Source organism: Oryctolagus cuniculus, chromosome 4 (genome assembly GCF_964237555.1).
Source record: "Oryctolagus cuniculus chromosome 4, mOryCun1.1, whole genome shotgun sequence".
NCBI lineage: Eukaryota > Metazoa > Chordata > Mammalia > Lagomorpha > Leporidae > Oryctolagus > Oryctolagus cuniculus.
The window spans coordinates 72,702,797-72,729,135 of record NC_091435.1 but is presented as its reverse complement, the minus strand read 5'-3'; the positions used below and the strand labels follow the sequence as shown (position 1 = coordinate 72,729,135).

The 26,339-nt window shown below is 39.8% G+C and overlaps 1 protein-coding gene across 2 annotated transcripts in view; it reads left to right on the top strand.

Moving 5' to 3' along the window:
* The first annotated feature begins 692 nt into the window (after nt 1-692).
* The window catches only part of LSAMP (limbic system associated membrane protein), a 666,984-nt gene continuing 641,337 nt past the window's right edge, over nt 693-26,339 (top strand). For both annotated transcript variants that reach the window (XM_002716676.5, XM_008266893.4), the window contains exon 1: nt 693-1,369. In XM_002716676.5, the coding sequence (XP_002716722.1) occupies nt 1,215-1,369 (155 nt within the window). In that variant the 5' untranslated portion in view covers nt 693-1,214. The remainder of the gene's footprint in view (nt 1,370-26,339) is intronic.

Genomic DNA, 26,339 nt, shown 5'->3' with positions numbered 1-26,339 from the left:
TTCCTGGAGAGTGAAGTTGGTTTAGGGATCAGGGATCAGCTGCTGTGGCTGGCACTTGGAAAAGACAAGCCAAGCATTCACACCACAGACCACTCAATACCAGCATTGTCTGCAATCCACCCTTCTTAAGGGGGTTCCAAGAGGGGGAGGGGATGAAGGAAGGCAAGAAAATCAACCTCTTCAACCCTGTACAAGAAAGTGCAGGAGAGAAGAAAGGAGGAACAAGATGCCAGTGTGGAAAGTCGGTTGCCAGGAGTGGTTAGTTCGAAATTCACTTTGGCTTTGGAGCCTAGACCCCGCTGTCAAGTTTCTCTGGATGTCTGGCACTCTGGCCCACCCCCAGGCTCCCCTGTCCTGGTTGCATCTCTCCTTGATGTCTCCTTTTCTTTCCTCCTTCACCTCCTCCCCTCTCCTTGCCTAGCCTCTTTCTCCTGTTCTTGGATCGCGTAAGTCCCTCTTTCGCTCCCCTCTGCCTTGAACAGCCCCTCTAAGCTCCATTCCCTCTTCTTAAGGAAATCAGCCAGGCCTCAGATGGAGCTGTTGTCCTGACAACCTAAGGCGCATCAGGCTTTCATTGAGGCTGGCTGCTGCTGAAGGGGGCAGTTGTGCAAAGCGAGGGGCCACGGCGCTGGGAGGGAGGGGGATGACGTGGAGGGGCTGCTGAAAGCCAGCGGGGTGGGGGGAGGTGCCGAGGCGAGGCGGGAGAGCCGCGGCCGGGAGGAGGGGAGCGCGGCTCCGGGCTGCCGTTGCTGGCGCTGCTGCTGCTGCACGGCTGTGCCTCTACTCTCGCTGGCAGGCTGGGGGCCGGCTCCCTCGCCCGCCCTCCCGCCCGGGAAAGTGGGTTACGGAGGAAGGCGCTCAGTTCGCCGGCTGCCACAGGCGCGCAGCCACCGGGAGACCAGAGCGGCACCTCTGCCTCGGGCAGCCCTCGCTCCTTCCTTTCTAGGGGCTTCTGTTGTTTTTGGAAATTTGGTTCCTCTGACTCCCCGCCAACCTCCAGGCTAGGGTCTCTGAGAGGGTCTTTGTGAAGTCCTAGAAAAAAAAAAGGAAAGAGCTCGAGCGAGGGAAAGAAAGAGGCAAAGTGGCCAGGACCCCAAACTGGCACAGCGCGTCCCGCGTTGGTGGCGGCGGCGGCGAGCGCCGGGTGTGTGAAGCCCCTGTCCGCGGCCAGCAGTGCGCCCCGGCTCGGCTCCCGAGGACGCCCGCAGGCCACCATGGGCGCCAGAGTTCAGCCTGACCGCAAACAGTTGCCGCTGGTCCTACTGAGACTGCTCTGCCTTCTCCCCACAGGACTGCCTGTCCGCAGCGTGGATTTTAACCGAGGCACCGACAACATCACCGTGAGGCAGGGGGACACGGCCATCCTCAGGTAGGGCTCTCGGGCAACTTTTCTCCGCGCGCGTCCGTGTGTGTGTGTGTGTGTGTGTGTATGTGTATGTATGTGCGCGCGCGGCTGATTCCCTGGAACTACAGCCCCCACGCTGCAGGCGTGTGTGTGTGTGTGTGTGTGTGTGTGTGTGTTTCACTTACTGGTGGCTACGGAGCAGCCACCTAAATTCAAGGAATTCTGGTCCCGGTCAGGGTCCAGTGGTGCTGGTTAAATGTTGTTTTGTTCTTAGGATCTTGTTTCTTACAAAAAAAAAAAAAAAAAATCTGAACTTCACCTATGGCATTGATGACATTTGGGCAGTTTTCCTGGTTTGGTGGTTGCTGATGCTTTGCACTTCGGAGTTTGGTTGATATTCTTTAATTTTTTACTTTGGAAAGGAGTGTGGTTGAATGATGGGTCTTACAGAGTGGTACACAGCCCTGTCAGCTCCTTGCCCTGCTGAGTCTGTGTGAATCTGTGTGTGTGTGTGTGTGTGTGTGTGTGCGCGTGTATGAGGGCTCTCAACCCCAGCAGTAGTTCTGATAGAGGACTTTCTGTAAAAATCTTCTAATTGACATCAAGGGCAATAAATCAATTTTAGAACTTTGGTTGATTACTGAGCCTTTTCTGGAATGTGGGTAGAAATGAGCCCAAGAATAAAGAGAGGGGGGAAAAAGCCACTTGCCAAATTGCTGGCATTTAAGAATAAGAGTGTTAAGCATAGAGGTTGGGAAAGAATTAACCTGGCATAAAATGGACATTTCAAATTGATTATTGACTTCAAAGTGTTATCTCTGTACAGCTCTGCCAAACTCTTAAATATCATTTGGGATTCAAATTTGGAAAGGAAGAGAGAGTCCCAAGTCCTTGGCGGTTTGACCCTAGAAGGGATAGTGAGCTAGAGAGAGAATAGCACCCAGTGATAATTGTGTTTCTAAAGAGTGCTAAGCTTCTTTTCCTGTGTTTCTCGTGTCTCTTCCCTTCGCCACCCTTGTCCTTTTTTGCTTTCCTTGAATTTCTGGCAGATACTTAAAAAAAAGAAAAAAGAAAGAAATCACTCTCCTTAGAGATCCTTTAAAATCTCATTTGCTCTAAATAAAATGACCTAGTGTCGGTATGTCTGTCTAGCTAATGTTCCTTATTGAGGCAATAAAAACCAGTATACGATAGAAAATAAACCTCTAATCTGTGTGCAAGGAGCTGATAGTGCATAAACCTTAGGGCATCGGGGAGCAGTTCTGTAGCAGAGCTGCCAACAGCAGCAAAGTTTTCTTTCTTTCCCCAGAAATAAATTTGGTTGGCTGTCACAGAGTGTCCTGCTTTGGGATCTCTAGTCTTGTTAGCAGGAAGAGTATGTGTGTGTGTGTTTGTGTGCGTGTGTGTGTGTGGGGGGGGTGGGTGTGTTGTATGTTGTATGTGTGGCTCCACATTGTAAAACGTAAGAGAATGCTAACGTGTAAGTACTCCTGCCTTCATTTCCTGAGCACCGGGTGATTATGAATCCCAAAGATCCTACTACCCAAAGCAGATTTTCCCTTCTAGCTCTCCAGCCTTGTAAACCTGCATGTGTGATTTATCCTCGTGGAGTAATAAGATTTATAGAGTAATTTATCTGTTTGCAAAGGGATTTCGACATGATGCAGAAAATGTTTTTTCAAACACGCAGGCATGCCTTCTCAACTGCTAGCATTCATACTCTCCAACATCATTAACCCTTTTACCAGGCAAACACTCCTCATGTGCAATTCCTAGAAATTTTTCCACTGGTTTCAAGATTGAATATGAGGAAAGTGAAAACCCTGGTTGTGTGAGGTTTTTATTTAAATGTCCATGAGCTTCATAAGATCTTTCTAAGCATCATCTGAATCTAAGCTATAGTATTCTAAGAGTTTGAAAAGCACAGAATTGCTAATTTAGAAGAAGAAAGGTATTCTCATGCTTTCATATGTTCCTGTAGGCACAGAAGTCTATTGTGTATGAGAGGAGGGCTCACTGCATAATTATCTGTATATGACATATTTGTACTTCTGTAGGTCTACGGCTTAAATGCATGGTGTTTTGTAAGCATTCCACCTTAGTAGGCATCATGGTGTGGAAATGGGAGTAGTGAGAAGCGATGATGAATATAGAACCATTATTCCATGGGAAAGAGAAAATAAGAAAAAAATACAAACAAGTCACCTACAAGAGTCGGTTGGTTCCCCAGGCCTCACATGCCCTCATTTTTGTTTCATTTGCCTTGTACAAAGCTTTATTTTGGGATTGTTGAGGTAACTAGAGAGAGAGTCCCCTTTGTTTTCCTAGCTGACCTTCTTCTCAGTCTCTTTACAGAGTCCAGTACGCTTTGTGGGTCAGTTTCCCGGTGAAGAATGGTGCTCTTGCTTTCTGTTTGCAAGTCCAGCCTGGGAAAGGGGGTGCTTCCACTAAATTTGTAACATTTACTTGGAGCATGAGCTTGCAGGGGAAGAGAGGAAGGAGAACTTGATTCATTGGAAGCCACAGTAGATGTTTGGCACTGAGAAAGTGAAATGGCAAGGAGAAAGAAAACCTCCTCTCTCACTGAGTCTGTGGCCCTGAATAGTCTGAAATGGCACTCACAGACAAGGGAGGTTTGTAATTCTGTGGTCCAATGACAGCAGTTTGGCTGACTGTCCCCATAACATTCACCTTCACTGTCTTACTTCCACGAAGCAAGTATTGCTTTCGGGAGTCAATGATCATTTTTATGCCATTATGAACTTTGAGATGATTTTGCATCATGATAGATTATACTTTAGTCTTAGTGTCTTGCTATATAATTTTTATCTTTTGATGGAAAAAATAGTTAAAGTTAAGGTGACAAGCCTGGAAGAAAAGAGAGAGAGCTTTGTAAATACATACCTAAACCAGTTGTTTCCAAGACAAGAGTCCTGATCTTTATGAGGAGTTGTCTAAAGAGCTAAGGTGAAGGAATCAAAGTGTGAGCTATACACAGGTAGCAGGAGCAGTGGCAACTGGGACTTCCTACTAAACTGAATGAGCCGACTTAGAATTGCATGCCCAGGAACGTGTGAGACAGTCATCCACAGGACTCTACTGATGCAGCCTCAGATGTTTAGCTACACAGGGCCCACCTGCCTCATTGCCACTTTCCCCAAGAACAGGGAATCATCATTTACTGATGAGATTCTAGCACTGGTCCTCCCAGCTCTATGATCACACACAGGCACCCATAGAGATCCATCTTCTGCTTAATCTGGGCAGGTTGAAACCCTGTAGCTCATTTGGTAAGTCAAAGAAAAGGGTCAATAGGTAGCATTCCAAACCAATGTTGAGAATTTCACTTTTAACAGTCCCATTGGACATGTTTTCAATGTCTATAGCATATGTCTGGAATGATAATTATTATAAATTACTTGATCCCAAAGAGTCAGGCTAATTGCATAATGCATTAGTTATCATATATCTGTGCACAAGGAAACTTTGTATAAAATTACATATACATGCATACCTGGACATAGAGTAATCTGATAAAATGCAGGAGCTTCACACTGTTGTGACTTCAAATATTCTAAGTTTGAGGTTTTGAAAATGTGTTTATTTCACAATTCTAACCCTAGTTGATGTTTGTGGGATATTAGCAAGTTTTAATGATTATAGATAGCATTGTCCTCATTTCAATGTAGGAATTAGGAATTTCTAAAGAAACTAAGTAAGTGAAATTCTGGTTCTTTTCTTCTCTTTTCTTTTTTCTTCCATACTCAGAGAAAACAAGAAATGACAAAATAAGATGTGATTATTTGACATCAAAATGTACAGTTTTTTTGCAAATTTCAAGGGGGGAAATGATTTCTCTTTTATAAGGCTCCTGGAATGCCTACATTCACTAAGAAAATGTCAACACTCAAACAAACTCCTGACACAATATGTAATTTTCTACTTATAATTCATTATTTGAAAACAAACTTTGTGTGCGTAGGTCTATAGGACAAATGTGTGTGATAATTATGAATTTTTTGCCAGTAAATCACTAAACATAATCAAAATCTATTGGTCATTACAGATACTTTAGAGACCATGAATTGTCCATAAAACTCATATTAAATGTAGAATACTCTGTGTTTTCCAGTAATATAACATAAGTTATGTATATATTTTATTAAAGAATGTTTACGCACCTGTGAATGATATCATCTATTGTCTTTTATGACCTGAGAAACACAGGTCACAAATATCATGAGACAAATACAGATTGTCATCATTTGTTTTTTCTGTTTTTATGGAACACATAAATATGCATGAATACATATATAAGAATACTGTAAAAAGTTCATGGAAAATTGAATTAAAAATAGGGAGGGAGGAAGGGAAGTAACATTATACTCACAAAATTGTATCTATGAACTGCATTAAATCTGTTCTTTTTGCATTAACATCACATTAACATGAGAACTGATGAGAATAAAAAAGAAAAAAACAAGTTAATTTTGTTGCAAAATTTTGAAATCCATACATCTTGATTTCATAGTAAGCATTTCCGTGAACTTTTTGAAGATACTTCTCCTTCCCTATAAAGGTATTTTTCCTGTTTTATGTGACTTGGCTTCAAATGAATAATTTGTAGAACTGTTGAGATAACTGCCAAACGTGACTGACTCATCCACTAAGTGAGTTGGTGAGGGTTAAACATTTGTGTTTTTCAAAGCTGATTCCACATAATAGCAAACTCAGCCCAAAAAGGATTAGTGCGTTTTGCTGTTTTCTCTGGGAGCTCCAAATACAAATGCTGTGACTCACTGGCTAGGAGGCTGCCTGAATGTTCTGGTCCCCTTCCTTTGTCATCCCCTGAAGTTAGGGATGCCTCTCCATCAGGCCATTCCTTCTGGGTTACAGCCCTTCGCTCAGTTCCTCTCTGAATGTCCTGCCTGTTAGTGTGTAAGACTCAGAAAATCAGGGTTCTAAATTTGGCTCTATCCGTGCATGCTATGACTTTGAGAAAATCCCTTAAATATTTTGAGCCTCAGCTTCATTTACAAGACGGTGAAGCTGTCTATTTTAGTGACTCTACAGGGTCATTGTAAGATGCTCACAAGCGGTCAAGTGGGAAAGTTTGCTGAATTGTAGTGTGCTACACAGACATAAAGTATTCATGGTGTTTCAACCACATGTAAACCTAAATCGTTGTTTAGATTTTAGGGAATTCTTTTTTTAGGCAGTGTTTCTAAAACTTGCGAATATGTCTTAATTATGTGGAGGGCTTGTTAAGACACAGATGGCTTGGACTCCACCTTCAGTGTTTCTGATCCAGGAGGCCTCTGACAAGGTCTGAGATTTTGCGTTTTGAACAAGATCTCAGGTGATGCTGACGCCACGGGTCTGGGCCACATTTTGGAGTTCCACAGACTCTTGCTATCCCAAGTGTGGGCCACAGATGGGCATCTTAAGTGTCATGTAGCTGCTTGTTAAAACTCAAAATCTCATGGTTTGTGCCAGATAGACTAAATCAGACTGTGCATTTTAACAAGCTCTCCAAGTAGTTCAGAGGCACATTTAAAGACACACCACTGTATATGGTTCACAACCATGCTTGTGTATTACCATCAACTGGAGAACTTTTAAAAAATATTGAAATTACGTGTTCTCTACTCTCAGAAATATACAGTTTGTTGGAAGGGCTTGGACGGAGGTTCTTTGTTTTTTAGTGATTCTGCTGTGTGCCCGGAGGTCAGAACCATTGCCTCACAGAGAGAGGAATCTCCCCTACAAACTGTTTTCAGGACAGCACTCAGTAGATATGTGGTGGACATATAGATTCATGTTGTAGTTTGAGAAATAAATCAACAGTCAAAGATGTACAAATTCAATTGAGAGAAGGGAAAAGACCACTAATAGATCTGTTCCTTTGCCAACACTATTTCATCACTGCAATATCATGAAGAATAGGGTGACTTTATTCTAATATGGATCCAGTTTTCACGATGTTCATTGAAAAAGCTTTAAAGTTTGATTTTTTAAAAAGAGTGTATTGTCCTGTGTTGTCTCATTCATTTAGGTCAGGCAAGACACAAAACGGTTCTAGTTTATGCTTGTTGTTTTTGTTTTGAGTCCTCTCTCCAGAGGAGAAAAGACAATATTTAAACAAGGAAAATGTCTTTAGTGTTGACTTATTTGAACAGGCCTAATGTTATGCAGTAATGTTGCCATATATGTGAATATATGTTTAGCAAAATGATAGTATTAGTTCCTCAACTTTACATGATGATAAGTGTTTAGTTGAAGTTTAAAGACAAATCATTGTGTCATAGGTAAAGGCTTTTCATGAAGGATATAATAAATTCAGGGTGTTCAACAGCATTGAGCAGGCAAAGATCTTGATACCATGAAATATTCTAATCTATTAGACTATTCTTTGTTCTGCTACATGAGCTATTTCTATGATCAAATGAAATAATATGTATCAAAGTGTTTTATAAACTATAAAATAGTATACAAATATAAATTTCCCAAGTAAGTTGTGTTATTACATTTACAACATGACATGATTTTTAGGAAATTGGAAGGGAGTGGGCATTTAGCTGTTAAGGTACTGTTTGAGATGTTGATTAAGGTGACATCATCCCATATCAGAGTACCTTGCCTGGAAACCCAGTTCTGGCTCCTGACCCCAACTTCCTGCTATCGCACACCCTGTGCAGAAGTGGTGATGGTGAAAATAGTTGGGTCCCTGCCACCCACGTGAGAGACTTGGACTGAGCTCTCAGTACTTGGCTTTGACTCAGCCCAATCTTTGCTGTTGCAAACATTTGGGGAGTGAACCAGTGAACAGGAGTTCTATTTCCCTCCCTTTCTTTTTCTGTCTCTCTATCAGATGACTTTAAAAAGTCTGTAAGAGAGGAAGGAAGAAAGGGAGGGAGGAAGGGAGGGAGGGATGGAGGGAGGGAGGGAGGAAGAAAAAATATTAGAAAGATTAGAAAGTAGCAGTTGTTTAGGCTAGTGGTTAAGACAGAAGTCAAGATGCCTACATCTCACATTGGAGTACTGGTTTCAATTCCTGGCTCTGACTTCTGACTCCCACTTAACACCCATGCAGACCCTGGAAGGCAGCAATGATGCCTCCAATCATTTAGTTCCTGAAACCCATATGGGACTATGGATTGCTGTCTCAGCTTTTAGATCCATCCCTGTTTCATCCCTCATTCTGGGCAGTTAGGGAGTTCACTAATGGATTACAGCTTTCTCTGTCTTGTGTGTCTCTGTCTCTGTCTCTGCCTCTCAAATACATAATACAATTTTAAAAAAGGGAAAATCAGAAGATTTAATAAAATGAACTTTGTGTTTCTGGTCATTTGCTATAAGACATTTTTATTGTTTCATTTCAAGTCCTTTCAAGTTACAATTATCTTAGAATATAATTGCATTTCTTATCATGAGTGCAGAGCAAGTGAACACCTTTTTTGTAGTCACCTGTAATCAAAATGTAATCTCAAGTTAATGTGTGATTAACCTTCATAAAATAAAACCTTTTACTTGAAACTGTTAATTACTGTAGGAAAAACACATTTAGAGCAGAAATTTTGAGTAGGAAAGACCTTGGAGATTAAGGGACCAAGCCTCTCATTTTGAAGTGATACTACTAGAGAGAGAGAAATTCAGTTGATTGTCTGAAATTTTGAGTGATCATTTCAGAACTCAAATCAATCTCTCTCTCTCTTTCTCTCTCTCTCTCTTACTTGAGGGGTGAAGTTACAGACATAGAGCGAGAGAGAAGGAAAGAAAGGTCTTCCATCCATTAGTTCACTCCCCCCAAATAACCACAATGGCCGGAGCTGAGCCAATCTGAAGCCAAGGGCCAGGAGCTTCTTCCAAGTCTTCCACATGAGGCAGCAGCACAAGCACTTGGGCCATGTTTCACTGCCTTCTCAGGCCACGAGCAGAGAGCTGGATCAGAAGAGGGGCAGTTAGGACACGAGCCAGCACCTGTGTGGGATGCTGGCACCACAGACAGAGGCTTAGCCTATTACACCACAGCCAGCCCCAAACTCATGCCCCTTCATTCTCACTTCTCAGTACCCTGAGGTTATCATCTTGGTTTTCTTTTTATGCCATAGTATACCATTTGTTACTGCATCCAAAACTGTGCTAAAACACCTCTTCCCCTTCTCATCTCTTCCTTCTTTTCCCCTTCCCTACTCTCCTCTCGCTCTCTCCTCTCCTATCCTCTTCCCTAATGGCCTCTCCCCCCCCGTTCTTCTTTTCTTTCTCTCATCCCTGAAAATCAACTCTGCAGTTACTCGTGGAGATTTATCCTGCTAGAGATGTTCAAGGAGGACTTTTTTCTCAGAAAATTGCCCATCACTTCTATGTCTACAACCTGTCTAAGCCAACTGAGATTTCTTCCTTCTGCTTGCAGCTTCCAGCTTGTCATATTCCTAAAGCTGTTCTTTTATTTGGCAATGATCCCAAGCCTGAATACATACCCTTCCTACTTTTAAGCTCTTTTTCTTCTTTATTCTAGTGTATCTGCCTATTATTTAGGTTTCTTATGTGGATTCAAGCCCTTTCCATAGTTAACTTTAGTTAGGGTCCTAAAACCTAGCTTATTCTTACCATGAGCTTCTAACTGGTTAAATCTTTAGCAAACTTTTGCTCTCAGGGTGACCCTGTTTGGGAAGGGTATGGTAAGATTGTGGTTTGAGTCTGTACTTCCAGTTGGGTGGTCATTCTTTGCAGTCTCATAGAGAGTTCTACATATTGTTAGTTACATCTATAAAAACTTTTCTATTATTTATTTGAAAGACAGAGGAAGAGTGAGAACTCCTAGCTGCTAGTTTACTCCCCAAATGCTCTCAACATCCAGGGCTGAAGCTGGGAACCTGGAATTCAATCCACATCTCCCATAGCGGTGACAGGAATCCAAGTACTTGATTCATCACTGTTGCCTCTTAGGGTCAGGATTGGCAGAAAGCTGGGGTTAGGAGGCAGAGCTGGCAATCAAACCTAGGTAGTCTGATGTGGGTTTTAGGCATCTTAACTGCTATTCTAAACACCTGTCCAGTTAGAATATATTGCAGATGGTACCCCCACCCCAATTTATATAAAACTGAGCTAGCAGTGTGGATGATGGTAGTAAACTAGGAGGAATTGAATATAGATCTATCCCTGGCTTCCAGGTCATGAAGTCACTGCACCATCTGCCCTACTGCAGGTGCCTGGCATTTCTGGTGTGGTAGAAACAAGGTCTTCTGAGACCTTCCTTAGCAAGTGAGAGGTAGAGCCAGGGAGGTTCAACATGGTTTATCAAGAGGATAAAGCATAATCAGGGGAAATTAACAGGTCAGCACCCTCAAGCGAGCCTCTCAGAGAGGAAGCCAGGGTCACAGGGAGGTCTGGCAGATGGAGATCAGGAACAGTCACAGGCTGGGGGTTTAGGAAAAGTACGGAGTCCTTGAGAAGAGGGCAGACTTGAGCAGGCAGAGGACTCAGGAACTTGGACCCCTGGTGCATTATCAGAACCAGTGACTTGGTCAAGGCATAAGAGAAAGGACCCCGTCCCTAGGATTGGAGCTCTATACCAAAGCTTTAGTTACCCAGGGGATGACTTGAGGGTGAATCTCAGAGCACTGAGCTCTATCTTTTCAAAGTTTAGAATCATAAAACTTCGTCTGACTCTGAGATGAAAAGATGGAGCTAAAGACCTAAAACAGAGTAGCAGTGGGTACTACTTGCTTCTTCTTGCCTTAGCTAAGTTTACTGGGTAACATCTTTAGTCTGTTCAGAACTTTTAGACCCTAGGTAGTTGGTGTGACTACAGACTTGAGCTCCCTTTTCCACCCCCATGCCACCACTCTACTTTTTTACTAAGATACCTCCTTGCCCGTCCTTCAGATTTTAAGATTCAGAATGCTGTATAATTTAAGAAATCTTCCTTAATTCTCCCATGCTGTGCTAACTGCCCTATTTATTATCACTGATAGCCTTTCTCCCTTTCTTGAGCTTAGCATTTCGTGTACTTCTTGTCCTGAGGACAGGCATCTTATCTACATTTCCCTCTCATCTAGAATTTCACCTAGTACCTGTAAATGGTCAAATAAATATTTGCCTCCTGAATTGAACAGGGAGGGATTGTCATACCATCAATCAAGCAGACTAGGACTTGATTTAAAAGAGGAAACAAATTAGAAGGAGACCAGGTTGAAGGAAGGTGTTTTGCTGGTGAAGTCAACCGTGACTAGATCAATTGTGGATATGTGACTGAAGAGGATTTGTAGTAAAATCAGAGATAGTTTATTCTCTAATTATTCATAGAGTAAATAAAAGGGTTTGGTTCAAAATACCTGCAACATTTCCCATTGCAGCTACTCTTGAAAGTGGGGCTTTCCAGAACATGTGAAAGGTAAATGGAGATGTTTAAGGGAGGTCCTAAGGCTGCAGAGTTCGACACACAGGGGCCCAGAAGAAACATGCTCCTTCTTTGGTAGAGCAGCAACTTCTGTCAGAACTAGGAATCACTCAGTGGCACCACGATGAGAAACACCCCAATTCAGTGAAGAGCTCAGCACCCCAGTAGTTCTTAGAGAAGAAAGAATACACTTTGCCTGGGCTTCTGGTAGTCCCCCCCCCCCCCCAACACACACACTAGTTGTGATTGTAACTTCTCAGGCCCTAAGTTAGCAGTTTGGGAGTTTTTTAAAGGAGCAAGATTGTGTGCAACTGGGGTGTTTACCTCCATCCATTCCACTGTCTTGTGAAGTGAGGCAAGGTGTATCTCACTCACGCTCACTTGACTTAAGGTAATTGCTCATCTTGAATAATGACATCTACCTGGATTTTGCAGTTGAGAGCTCGTTGCTCACTCCTGGAGAAATTAAAGCTCAGATGTAGAGATTCTTTTCTGCATTTCTTACCATAATGTAGAGGGGAAATATATCTATATAAAATCTAAGGAAAAGCCTACAACTCTGGCAAAAAAAAAATGCAGCCTAGCTTCCCATGCAATAATGCATTTGTTTGTATCAGGGTGGGGAACATCCTGCTCATCAGCTGTATGAAGCTGGCAAAATCCCTCCTGCAGGTGGGACTATAAACTCAATCAAACTAAAGCAGGCTCATTTTTATGTGCTAGTTTTGTATTGCCATGAATGGTGTTAAAAAATACCCAAATGACCCTTGGCAGAAAAAAAGGTTTCTAGTGTAATTTTCTTCTAATACATTTCTATATTGAATCTCTATATTTTATCTATAGGTAATGATATTTTTTTTACAGTTATGGTTTAGTCATGTTATTATTTGCCACATAGCCCTACCCATGAAGAAAATGTAAAAATGAAAGTAATGCAGAATCTTTGTGACAAAACATTGATGGAGAAATATATGTATGCCTTATAGTTTTTGAATGCCTTCAGTTATACCTCATCGATCACATATTTATCAGGGCTGCTTATGTGATGGGGTCTGAACCACAAAGGATTGCTATTTTGTAACTGACTTTGGTTATCCTGAGAGAATCAAAGATTATCATCTTATGCATGTACATGATGCAAGTATATGAACATATCTTATGATCAGCATTTTATACTGCTGAATCTTTAACTTAGCAGATGGGTGGATTTTTCTTTGACTTTCTTTCTGACCCTCTGTTCTTCTGTCTGACTCTAGTGACCTTAATATGAGGAACTGATCATCACGACAACAATGAACTGCCTAAAGTCTACAGGATATTAAGAGATTAGAAAAACCTTCAGATTGAACATCAAGGGATTTAGGCTTTTAGCTCTGAACTGTGTAAAGTTGGGAATTAACTTCCATTGTACCAATGCCAATATAGATAAAATTCCCACATGCCTCTTAAGCAAAATAGTTGATCTGGTGAAATGACATGTTATTTAAAGTTGTTGAATTCATCAGAAGAAGAGATGCAAGATATCAATGGGATAATGACATGCTCAATAAAAATCATAGTAAACTCCTAATTTATAAATGCCATAGTGTAAAAAGCTTTATATTTACATTGATGCCTTAATTCTTGCATAAAAATACAGTATAACTCAAAATTTAAGAGTAAGAGGACGTATTTTACAGAATCTGGATGAGTCATGAATGTAGTTTATGTGTGTTGTATGAATGGCTTTGAACAAAGATCTTCATGTTGTTTTAATTTACTTTTGTGTGTATTACTAATTACATTGTATCATGCTCTATATAATGATGTTTCTGCCAATAATGGAGCTCAAATATGATGATGGTCCATGAGATTACATTGCCTAGTGATGTTGCTGTCTTACTTTGTTTAAGTATGCTTTATCATGTTCATGCAATAACAGAATTGCCCAAGGATGCTATTCTCAGAATATATTCCCTTTAATAAGCAATGCATAACTGTGTAAAAAAGGAAAAGCATAAGTGTCCTTTTATATGCACATAAAATTTACATATGCAAAGCATAAATGGAAATGGTATTGTGAACTTGAGTCACAGTACAATTTAATAGTAACTAATTAATTCAAAGCACCAATGATGGCACGTTTACTGCAGAAAACCAAATATTTTATAAAAAATGTGAATGGATACAATACATGAGAAGTGTCACACATAACTGTCTTAATTTGCTTTAATATATCTTATTTTTAATTTATCATTATGCAAGGTGCTAAAATTATTTTCTAAGAAGCCACTCTTAAAGTTACTTATTTACATTAGATATTGACTATCATGTAGTTCCTAAAGAATAAAATAAAACATGCTTTTTTTTACATGTTTATTGAAAGGCATAGCTACAGAGAGAGGGAGAGAGAGAGAGAGGGAGAGTTATAGAAAGATTGAGATCTTTCCCATTGATTCACCCTGCAAATGGCCGCAACAGCCAGGACTGGGCCAGGCTGATCAGCCCTTTTCCTGACTGTCGAGGAACCGCTTATTATTTTATTCTTTTTACTGTTTTTTTTTTTTCTGCTTAATACCATTGGTTGAACTCTTTACTTAACACAGAATTATTCATAGGCATTTAAATCCAATTGAAAATTGATCCCTGTAAAAAATAAGAGTGGGAATAAGAGAGGGAGGAGATGTACAGTTCAGCACATGTTCCCATGGACTTACCCCTAAAGGTAAAGCTAAAAATTTGCCATGGGACTCCAAATCCCATTAATTTGGCAAGTACTAATGACATCTTACTAGTTAAAGTGATCATTTTAAATACATAACTGATCATAAAGATAGGAATAAGTGTCAAAGGGATCACATAAATAAGACCAAATGTCTGCTAATAACAATAGATAGAATGAAAAAGGAGAGAATGATCCAACATGGGAAGCAGGCCACACAGCAGACTCATAGAATGACAAATGCCTTAAACAGCACTCTGGCCTCAGAATCAGCCCTTCAGGCACTCAGATCTGACTAAAAAGCCCATGAGAGCATTTCATGCCCATGTGGCAAAAAATGGCTTAAATGAAAAATCTCTGTGAGTGAGATCCCAGTGGAAAGAAGGGACCATCAAAGAAGGAAGTACCTTTCTCTAAAGGGAGAAGAGAACTTCCACTTTGCTTATGGCCCTGTCTAAATAATGACGGAGTTTGTGGACTCAAAAGGCTTCCATAGCCTTGGCAGCTCATCACAAGAGTCTTGGGTGATCACTGACCTCATGAATAAGAGTACAATTGTTAAATCAGAAACAGGAGTCACTGTGCACTTGCTCCCCATGTAGGACCTCTGTCCTTAATGAGTTGTACTATGGGAATTAAGGATAGAACTTGTCTTCAAACAGTACTTTATACTTTGTGTGTCTGTGTGAGTGCAAACTCTTGAAATCTTTACTTAGTATAGAGTTGATCTTCTGTATATAAAGCTAATTAAAAATGAATTTTAATGAAGAATGGAATGGGAGAGAGCGTAGGAGGTGGGATAGGAGTGGGGGTGGGAGGGCATGTATTGGGGGAAGAACTACTATATTCCAAAAACTGTACCTATGAAGTTTATATTTATTAAATAAAAGTTTTCTAAAAAAATCCTATATGCATTATATAGGGGCACTAAAACAAGTACATCATTTTGTAAACACTATTGCTCACATCTGAAAATCAATAGAAAGCAGAAACAATTTTACAATGTTTGTGTCATACAGTTTTATCCTAGTTATAAGTAAAAGTGATAATAATATTAAGTAAAATACAGACACACACACACACACACACCCTTAAGTGTTAGAATATAATTTTAAAAAGTTTATAAAAAGAATGCAGTGATCACCAGAAGCTAACATGAGTTCCTTAAGAGCAAATTATATGATATTAAATGTTTCTTTAAAATGAACAAATATAATTCCAGATTGTTGGATCAAAGAAATGCCATTCATTCTGAGTATCTTCATTTCAACAAGTTTTTCTCTGACAAGTTATAAACAGAATATGGTTCCTAATTGAGCTGGATTTTTTTTTCTAAGTTTAATAAATATGTCAGAGAAATACTGATTGATAGTAATAGAAGATTTTCTTAATCTGTGTTTGCTTATGTTCAACATTTGGATAAAATCATAAGAAGTGAGCTTTCAAACGTGTATCATACACATTTGAAAAAAGCTAACTAAGATGTTGGCTGGTAGAATTATAAGAAAAATATGAATGAAAACTATATGGAAGCAGATTGTAGCTCTCTATAAGAAAGAATGCTATCTGTGTCTATTTGTGATTATACTATATCTCATTCCAAAAAGTGGGGTTACAGAGTAGTGGTAATTATTTATCCACATCCATATCTGGGTGCCTGGTTTGAGTCTTGGCTTCTGATTTTAGTTTCCTGGTAATGTGTACCCTGAGAGGCCTTAGGTGATAAATTAAGTACTTAGATCCCTACCACCCACATGGGAGGCCCAGAAGCTGTTAGCTTCAGGCTTTTGCCAGGCCCAGCCCTGGCTGTTGTAGGCCTGTGGGAAGTGAACCAGCATATGGGAGATATCTCTCTCTTCCTCTCTGCCTTTCAAATAAAAGTGAAAATAAATAAATAATTTTTTAAGATGGAAGAAAAAAAGGAAAAAATGGAAGGAAATAAAAGAGAAGGATTTAGGATAGCTTATAATTTAAATAAAATAATTTAATTAAATAAATAGATCAGGTTGAATCACTTAAAAAAGGACTGTAGAAATGGCATAGTGGAAATGTCAGTGCTTCTGAGCCAGGAGACACATCTCTGGATATCACCTCCACCAGTTACCAGCTTTGTAAACATGGGCGTGTCACTTATCCTTGCTAGGTTTCTGGTTCTTCATTTATAAATCAAAGCAATAGTAATGATATTTACCCTCTGTGTTCAGAAGGTCATTGTGAGAGTGAATCAGGTGGGCCTACAGTTATACTTTCATGCATGTTTGTGTGTGCATGCATTTATTTTCTAAACGCCAGTTTCTCATCTGTCAATTGGAGCAGATTTCCTTGGAAGGAAGTACATTTTCAGGCATTTTAGTATTTAAGCAGGGGCCAGTTGACCAGTTAGGAAATGTTATTATTAAAAAAGAGAAACTTCTGCACAGGACAAGATTGAATTGGGTGATTTTCCAAATCTGCTAGTACTCACATTCTATCAGTCTCTGGCATTCTGAATTTTTACTCTAGTTTGCGTGTTTATTTTTTATTTTTCCAGGCATTCCATTATAATTTCAATTGCTTATAAAGAATTTCATTCAGAACCATGTTCTCTAGTAATTTGCAGTGGGTTTTAATATTCATGCTCTTACTATTTTATTTCCACTGGAGAATTTGCAAACATTTCAAGAGAGGGACTGTGTTTCATTAAAACTGAAGATCTATTTAGGCCTTTCATCTTTCTATGTAGAGCAATATTAAGACAAATCTGGTCTCAGAAAGTTACTTTTATAGTCAGCCAGCTTTGTAGACATAGATAAGATTAATCAGGTCAAATGGTGACCTCGTCTCTTACATCTTCTAACTGCCTCTATTACATGTTAATCTAATTTTGCCTGAAGTTTGCCCTGTGGTTTTCCACATCCCACTGTGTGTGTCATCTCTAACTGAACATCCTGCTGCCATCTGAATTTGAAAATTGTGAAAGCAGGATTTCTTATGTTAACCCTCAAATCTTCACCTGGTGTCAACTTCTTGATTAATATGACTTAGATTGTTTACTTGTCCAAAGAGTAAACATGAAGTCACCTCCAAATCCATGTTTTATATTGGCTGTCCTCCTTCCATCAGGTCTTGAACCTCTCTACTCCTGGCTTCCTCCAGGCCTTGACAGCACTCAGTCACCTCCCCAGCTACATGATGTGCTCATTCCCTCTGCTGATTCCCACAGCATTATCAGAGGCAGTCTCCATTTTGCAAATGGGTGAAGGTGCTCTTCCTAAATAGAGCAATGCTTTATTTGTGACATTCCTTTCCTTTCATATCAACTACCCTCTCCAAATATAATGCAGCTGAAAATTTGAATTTCTGATTTCTTGTTTTTACAGTCAAATAGTTTCTACTTCCATCTGAGCCAACAAAGGCATCCATCCACCTATCTTGGTAAGCTATGTCTCCACCTGGTGCCAAACCCAGTCTCTTTTACTAACACCTGCACTTTTGCTCTTTTATCTTGCAAATGCATATCTCCTCAGTGAATATCTTTAAGTGACTTTAATGTGCCTTTAAGGGCAACTGTTAAAAGTAAAGAAACAGCAGCCATCAGAGTATGAAACCAGTCTCTATGTTGTTGATCTGACATGTCTTCAGCTAATTGCCTCACTATTGCTTTAGCACTGTTTATGGTGAAAGAAGCATCTATATTCAACTTTGTCTGTAGAACTGGGTGACTCTCAAGTGTGTGATGTGGCATTTTAGATAACAGTTTTTATAGAGCTCAGAAAGTTCAAAGAACAATGGGGACTTAAGAGTGAAAAGATAGAGACAGAGTAGGAACAAGCAGATTAGGAAGGGATCAGGTGTCAGGGTGTCAGCAAAAAGCCAACAACCCCCATTCCAAAATGGGTTATCCATGTTTAAAGCTGAAACTATTCCCAAGAATATCATAATCTCCCAATGGAAAATCTGTGGATATTAAAATAAAAATGGGGTTTGTTAGAAGATGATGACAGAGCTTCCTAAGAATTATCTTAAAAAGTCCTAAATATGTCAAAGTTAATTCCTTGAGAATAGAGTCCCAGTTTCATTCACTTTCAGGCCCAAGAGAAAAGGTTTAGGCAGTCAATTCTCAAGCTATTAACTTCTGGGAGCTATAAAATTATTGCTGTTTCCTAACTTCCATACATACCCTAAGCATTTTGTGTAGTTATTATATATCTCAAACATAACTTAATTAGTGGTTTTCAAATATTGTCATCTCTTTTATGATGCAAAATGCATATAAATTTTTCTGAATGTATGGTAAACTTTTTTTAACTGGGCATTTCCATAGTTACAAAGGGGCAAAAAAAAATGGTTGATGATAAAGGATTTAAATTATCATTTCTCATTTGAAAGGCAGAGAAATAAAGGGAGACAGACTGATAGAGAGAGGCAGTCATAGAAAGATCTTCCATCTGCCATTTCATTGAGAAAGTGCCCACAACAGGGTAGGTGGGGGAAGCTGGGCCAGGCTGAAGCCAGGAGCCTGGGACTCAGTACAGATCTCCCATGTGTGTGGCAGGGACTCAAGTACTTGAGCCTCCTTCTGCTGCCTCTTATGGTGCCCACCTCGGGAAGCTGGATCAGAATCTGAGGAGGTGAGACTGGAGCCAGGCACTCTGAATATAGGATGTGGGTGTCCCAAGCAGTGACTTACCTGCTGGACTCAATGCTTACCATGAGAATAGATCTTCTTAATCAAAAAGTTTGCAGGCCATTCTGGGTCAGATAATGATAGATCTAATTAAAATATAGGTAGAAAATGGAAGTAAGAAAATTGTCAGAATGATAGAGACAGAGAGAGAGAGAGAGAGAGAGAGAGAGAGAGAAATCCCAAGTTAATGAGGCAGAGTATGAATGGAAATACAGACATAGAAAAGACAGGAAAACGAATACTAAAGGATGGATGGAATGAAGTTGTAAGTACTAGATTTTCATTTTTTATAAAGATTTATTATTATTACTATTTTTATTTGACAGGTAGTTATAGACAGTGAGATTGAGAGACAGATCTTCCTTTGGTTGGTTCACTCCCCAAATGGCCACTATAGCTGGAGCTGCGCCGATCAGAAGCCAGGAGCCAGGTGCTTCCTCCTGGTCTCCCATGCAGGCGCAGGGCCCAAGCACTTGGGCCATCCTCCACTGCCTTCCCAGGCCACAGCAAAGAGCTGGACTGGAAGAGGAGCAACCGGGACTAGAAGCAGTGCCCATATGGGATGCCAGCGCCGCTGGCAGAGGATTAACCAAGTGAGCCACGAGGTACCATCCAGTGTTCAGGGATAGGTACCTGTTGAAGAGTAACTCTGGAGAACTGGGTATTAAGATACATGGAAACATCAACTATTTTTCTATTAGAGGGTAGTTTAAACTATGAGTTTAGATGACATTGCCAAAGGAAAGGATGTAGCATGGAGTTAGTATGCCTAGCCCTGCACTACATACTCTGTGAGGGATAAATCAATTCCCAACATCAGTAGATTTACAGGGAAACTTATGTTTGGGACTCATTACTTGCATGGACTGTTCCATGAAGCTTGGTCTCTAAATACCTCTAATTTTTAATTTATCATTGAGTTGTTTTTAAACAAAGACTGTGCACTGTATAAATTAAAGCCCCCACAAAAATCTGGATTTATCCTTGTTGTGGTCCCTCAAGGAACTTGTACAAATGAAAAATTTAGCAGTGAGAGCAGTATGTTCCTAACTAGAGTTTAGATGGCTATCACAAAATTGCTGTGGGCCAATGTTTTACTATGGACATTTTTAATGAATGAGCTGAGTCTTAATGGTTGCAGTAAAACTTGAATGGGGACAGAGAGGATTAATAGAAAGCCATGCATTTCAATAAAGAAGTGAGTACACAATAAACATAGCAAACCAAACTCAGGTTGGGAGCTACCAGGAGAAAAAATGGAGAGATCTGTTTCCAAGCTTCTTGGTGCACTTCTTTACCTAGAAAAAGATTAGTAATAATCACTACAGCCCACCATACTGTAGACTACTTTGTCGCATAAATCTTCTCCATGAGATACAGCTTTTTTTAAAAAAAAATTTATTTATTTGAAAGGCAGAGATACAGAAAGCAGAGGCAGAGAGAAAGAGAGAGAGAGGTCTTCCATCCATTGGTTCACTCCCCAGATGGCCACAATGGCTGGAGCTGTGCTGATCTGAAGCCAGGAGCCAGTAGCCTCCTCCAGGTCTCCCATGCAGGTGCAGGGGCCCAAAGACTTGGGCCGTCTTCTACTGTTTTCCCAGGCCATAGCAGAGAGCTGGATTGGAAATGGAGATACTGCTTTAACATGCTGTTGACAGCCCCGTGTTGTTGCAAACTTAGGAAATATGGTAGGATGATAGCCCCAGGGTTCAGGACAAAGGGAGAAGACACAGGCAGTCACGGAAGATGTATTCATGTTACAGATTTGGTTTCCCAAATGCACTGCAGTGCTGTTAGGATTTTATTATTACTATTATTTTGCTTTTATTTTTCTTTCTACTTGGCAAATGTAATGAGCTGTCGCTAAGTAATGGGGCTTCTTTATTCCCACTGCAATCACTCTATTCCAAATCCTTATCAGTGCACGACAGCATTACTGACTTTAGTCTTTCCGTGTACTGAGTTCTTGCTTGAGTCTTGAGTTCAGGCTTGAGTCTTGCTAATGAACAGTGAATAAGGTAGAGCTTGTAGTCAAGCCTATTAGATTTTTGCCACTTTTTGGATTCTTCTCCAAGTATACTTTTTTAACAGTTCATTCTTGTGCACACCAAACCAGACTTAGTCAGCAGTCTATGTCACATCAGCCTCAATTTCAAAAGGATCAGGCTCAATTTCATTGGGTCTGTGAGTGTCTCTAAAAGTCATCCTTACTTTGTCTCAGGAATACCTCCTGATATGTAATCCCTATCTTTGCTTTTATGTATATTAATGCATTGTTATTCCTCAGGATGTATGGTTTATTTTTTTCCTTCTCTATTTCTCCATTTTTTTTTTCTATACTAAGCCCATCATCATTTAAAAAACCATTATTGGGAGCCAGTGCTGTGGCATAGTGGGTAAAGCTGCTGCCTGCAAGACCAACATCCCATATGTACACCAGTTTGAGTCCTGGCTGTTCCACTTCCGATTCAGCTCCCCGTTAATGCACCTGGGAAAAGTAGTAGAGAATGAGCCAAGAACTTGGGCCCCTGCACCCATGTGGGAAACACAGATAAAGATCCTGGTTCCTGGCTTCAGCCAGGCCCAACCCTGGGCATTATGGCCATTTGGAGAGTGAACCAGCAGGTGGAAGATTTCTCTCTGTCCCTCTTGTCTTTCCCTTTGTCTCTTTCTGTAACTCTGCCTTTCAAATAAATAAAATAAATCTTTAAAAAATACTAAATTCACTTAAAAATAGTTATTCTCTACCTGACTTAATCTTTTCTGATTTATTTATTTATTGGCTTCTAAGCAAGCAGTGTCCATGAATTCAGTGCTTACATGTTTGCTGATTGTTTTCTGCACATTAGCCTTGTATTTTCAGTCACATTGTTCAGATCACCACATCATAGAATCAAGGTAGGTTTTCAACTACCCAGATCTGAGTAATGTTTCTGTCAATACTTGTGTTGATATACACACCCAAATATATGCCACTCTCTGCATTTTAAAGAAGAGAAAAATCAAACTCTAGGGGAAAAAATGACTTTCCTATGGTCAAGCAGCCTATTACTCGCTGACCTGTCCTTAGATTAATGTTATTTCCACTAAGCGTTGTGTTCTATGCCTCACATATTGTCTGAACCAGGGCTAGACAGGTTATCAGGTGTTCAGTAATTTCTTTTAATGTTACTTACAACATGAAGTACATTTAATGCTGTGCTGCCTTCTATGCATCATATCTGGCCAAAAGTAAGATGATAGGGCATTTTTCCCCTGTCATAAGTAAATATGAAATGGTAAAACTTGTAGGGCTAATGAAAATATCCAAAATGAGCGATTCTTCTGAAATTACTTTCCTGCTGATTTGGGATGATAGTTGAGAGCTGATGGCTTTGCAAAAGCTTTTTGAGTCACTATCAAGTCTAAATGCCCAGCACCCTCTGCATCCACCCCTTCACCAGAGTAGACAATTTATTTAGCTTGGCACACTCCACTGTCTTTCTTCATTAGTGAAGTTGGCCTCTTGGGGATGGCATTTTCAAGAGCAATGCAGATACCTCCTTTCCTATCAATAAAGCTGTGATTTACAGTATTTAATCTAGTTGAAAGGAAAGAAAAACGGAAGACTGCGGATGGGAGAAATGAAATTATAATAAAATGGCACATTCCCCAAAGATTTCATAATACATATAGCATTAGCCTGGCACCCAGCCTTATTTGCAGCATACAGAGCTCCATGCATCAGAAGGATGGAAAGCCTGACTTTCTGAGACTCATACATTTGACTTACTAAATTCTGTAGATTTTATTTAGTAAATAACATGATATTTAATCCATACTATCTTTCTTGTTGCCCTGTATGAGCGTCTATGTAAAACCTGTACATGTTCTTTATAAATTCTGACCCATACTTATCTGAATTCCACTTTTTATCCATGTAATGCTATCTTTTGCATCATCCTATGACCCTCATTTAATTTTAAAACATTAAACTATCATTAGTAAGAGCTTTCTCTGATTTTCCCACCACAGATAATTGCCCCTTGGAGAAAGTGGGACTATGGAAAATTAGTGGCATTTTGTCACTAGCTTAGAGATGCTGGAATGAAATTTAAATCTTTCCCTAAAGAACAATAAACTGTTCTCCCTTGCTCAGCCTCAAAACTTGAGTGTGATTTAATGTTTATTCAGCACCAACAATGTACAGCCACTTCAAAAAAGCATTCTGTTTATCTAGCACTCTGAAGTTCTAAAGACATGTCACATCCATTGCCTAATTAGTCCTCACCATACCCTCATGAAGAAGAAAAGGAGGACATGCACACTGTCCCCACCATACACACTGGGAATGAAACTCAGACTTTTTAACCAGATAATTGAAGTCACAGGGCCATAGGACATGAATGAAACACATTCCCTTACCCATTCTGAACTAGCCAATAAAGGATATTACTTATTTTTCTCTCCTTATCTTTTTAATCATGTTTCAGCCACCTGTTTTAGACTCTGTTTCATTCTTGTCTCACATTTTTTGCAAATGGATTTCTTCTTTTTGATTTTGCTAGGTTCTTCCTTGTGTGCAGTATCATTTATCGCTTCCCTCTAACCTTTGCTACTTTCACTTGCTGCTACATTCAAGCTGCCATGCTTAGACATCACGGTAGGGAGGGCTGATGAGGACACTGAGCTTTTCTTTATCTGTATGTCTGTTTCTCATGCCTGGCGCTGCGTTATGTGCTCTTCTCTGTCTCTGTTTCTCCTTTTCCTGGTGCTGTGTTCAGTGTTGCAGACTCTCTGTTCTCTCTGAGGCTGCAGCTTCTCTGCTGAATACTGCTTTGTATTCAGCCAGGGACCATGGAGTATTCCCAGTGTATTTATTTTCTGTTCCTGAGCTGAATTCTGGGTGCTTCTTTGTCCTGATGCCTTCTGCAAAGGAGTTTGGGAGGTGGGGGATGGAGGGTGAAAGGAGGAGGAGGGGTAGGAATGCCAATAAAGCTTCCTCTATCCCCCAGAGGAATGTGTGTGAATGTCTTTAACATTGCTTTACTCAGTGTTCTCCTCTCTGCTGCCCTTGCTCTTAATTGGATCTAGACCCCAGAGAAAACAACTTTGTTAATGGGATGGTTAAAGAAAGAGAGAGGTGGAAGCTGGCTGTGCTCATTCTGGCAACTTGTCCCCTCTGGGAATAAAAGTCTTGCATGTCTCATCTAAAGAAGGGATTCCACTTTCCTGATCATGAGGAAATACACTTTCCTTCTGTTAACAGGTTGTTTTTTTTTACCTCCCTCTCAAAATGGAAGACCATGTTTTGTGTCTCCTAAAGGTACATGAAACATAGTAAATAGGACTTATCCATTTACACAACCATTAATGTATTCATCCATCCATCCATTTATTTATTCATTTGACAAATGGCTGGTATACATGTCTTTGTGCTGGATCCTGTGCTATGTGGTAGGAATAAAATGGTGAATGGGAGAAATAAAGTAACCACTCTCATGGGGCTTACATTACAGTCGAGGAGAAAGACAATAACTAAATATGCCGATACATAAAAAAGATAGTTACAGCTTGCAGTAAATGCTAAGATTGGAAATAAACAGAATATAATAAAAAACTATGAAGGGGATACACAGGACAACCTTCCAGGGAGAGATTCTCTGAAGAGGTGACTTTGCAGATGAGACCCAAAAGCTGTTTATTTGAACTTATCAGCATCATGTACGTATTGCTGGCAGTTTTAAGGAGGTGTAATAACACATCACAAAATTTACCGGTACAAAAGATTTCATTTTGATGATTATTAGTAAGTGCCCATAGAGCTGCAACTGTCACCACATCTATTTTTAGACCCTTCCAAAAATATCCCTCATGCTCATTTTTATTTAACCTCCATTTCTGTCTCAGACTCTGGACAACCAGAGTTTCTATATACTTGTTTTCCTCAGACACTTCCTGTATATGGAATCGTACAAGGTGTGTGTGGTCTTTTGCATCTGGTTTCTCTCGTTTAGTGTAATGTTCTTAAAGTCTGTCTATATTGTAGCTTGTATCAGTAATTCGCTCCCTTTCTGTGACTGAATAGTACTTCATTCGGTAGAGTGACCACATTATGTTTAACCATCACCAGCTCATGAATCTGTGCATTACATCTACATTGAGGCTATTTTGAACAGTGTTGCTGTGGACATTTTTGATCAGTTCTTTGTATGAACATATATTTTCATTAATCTTCCATAGATATTAAGAATAGAATTATTGAATTATATCATATAGCTGTTTGAATGTGTGTGTAATAGTATCTCATTGTGGGTTTTCTTTTTCTTTTTTTTTTTTTTTACTTATCACATGTTGGGTTTCTTGTGCTTATCAGTCATTTATACATCTTTGTGGTAACATATTATACCTTATTTTTGATTTGTGTGTTGTGCCTTATTGAATTTTTATATTGTTTACCAGTTTTTATCTCATAAGATATGTCATATTTTCATTTTACTTTAAATAGTTAAATTTTTAATTTTAATGCAATACAATTTTTCAAATATTTCTTTTATGAATTGTGCTTTTATGTTGTATCTGAAAACATTTGATTAACCCAAGTTATGAAGATTTAATCAAATATTTTTCTAATTTTTTTTGTAATTTTATTCCTTATAATTAAGGCAATGATCCATTTTTCATTACTCCTGTGTATGGTATATGTAGGTTCCAAATTCGTTTATTATAAAGACTATCTTTTCCCTGTAGAATTGCTTTGGCACCTTTACCACTTAACTTATTTTTAAATTGCTCAATTTCTGAAGGGAACAATGGTCCATGGAAATTGAAATATATTAGTTGGTCCTTAGATTAGTCATTGCCAACTGATGCCTGAAATTTGTAATACTCTATTCCCGTTGCTACCTGTTTTTTTTTTTTTTTTTTTTTTTTTACAGATATATGCAAGATTTGGTCTTTTATTTGAGTATCGATTTTGGATAAATAAGAAGGCTTTTTTAAAAAAATATTTATTTATTTGAAAGTCAGAGTTACACATAGAGAGAGGAGAGGCAGAGAGAGAGAGAGGTCGTCCATCCCCTGATTCACTCTCCAATTGGCCACAATGGCTGGCGCTGTGCCAATCCGAATCCAGGAGCCAGGAGCTTCTTCCAAGTCTCCCATGCGGGTGCAGGGGCCCAAGGACATGGGCCATTTTCTACTGCTTTCCCAGGCCACAGCAGAAAGCTGGATCAGAAGTGGAGCA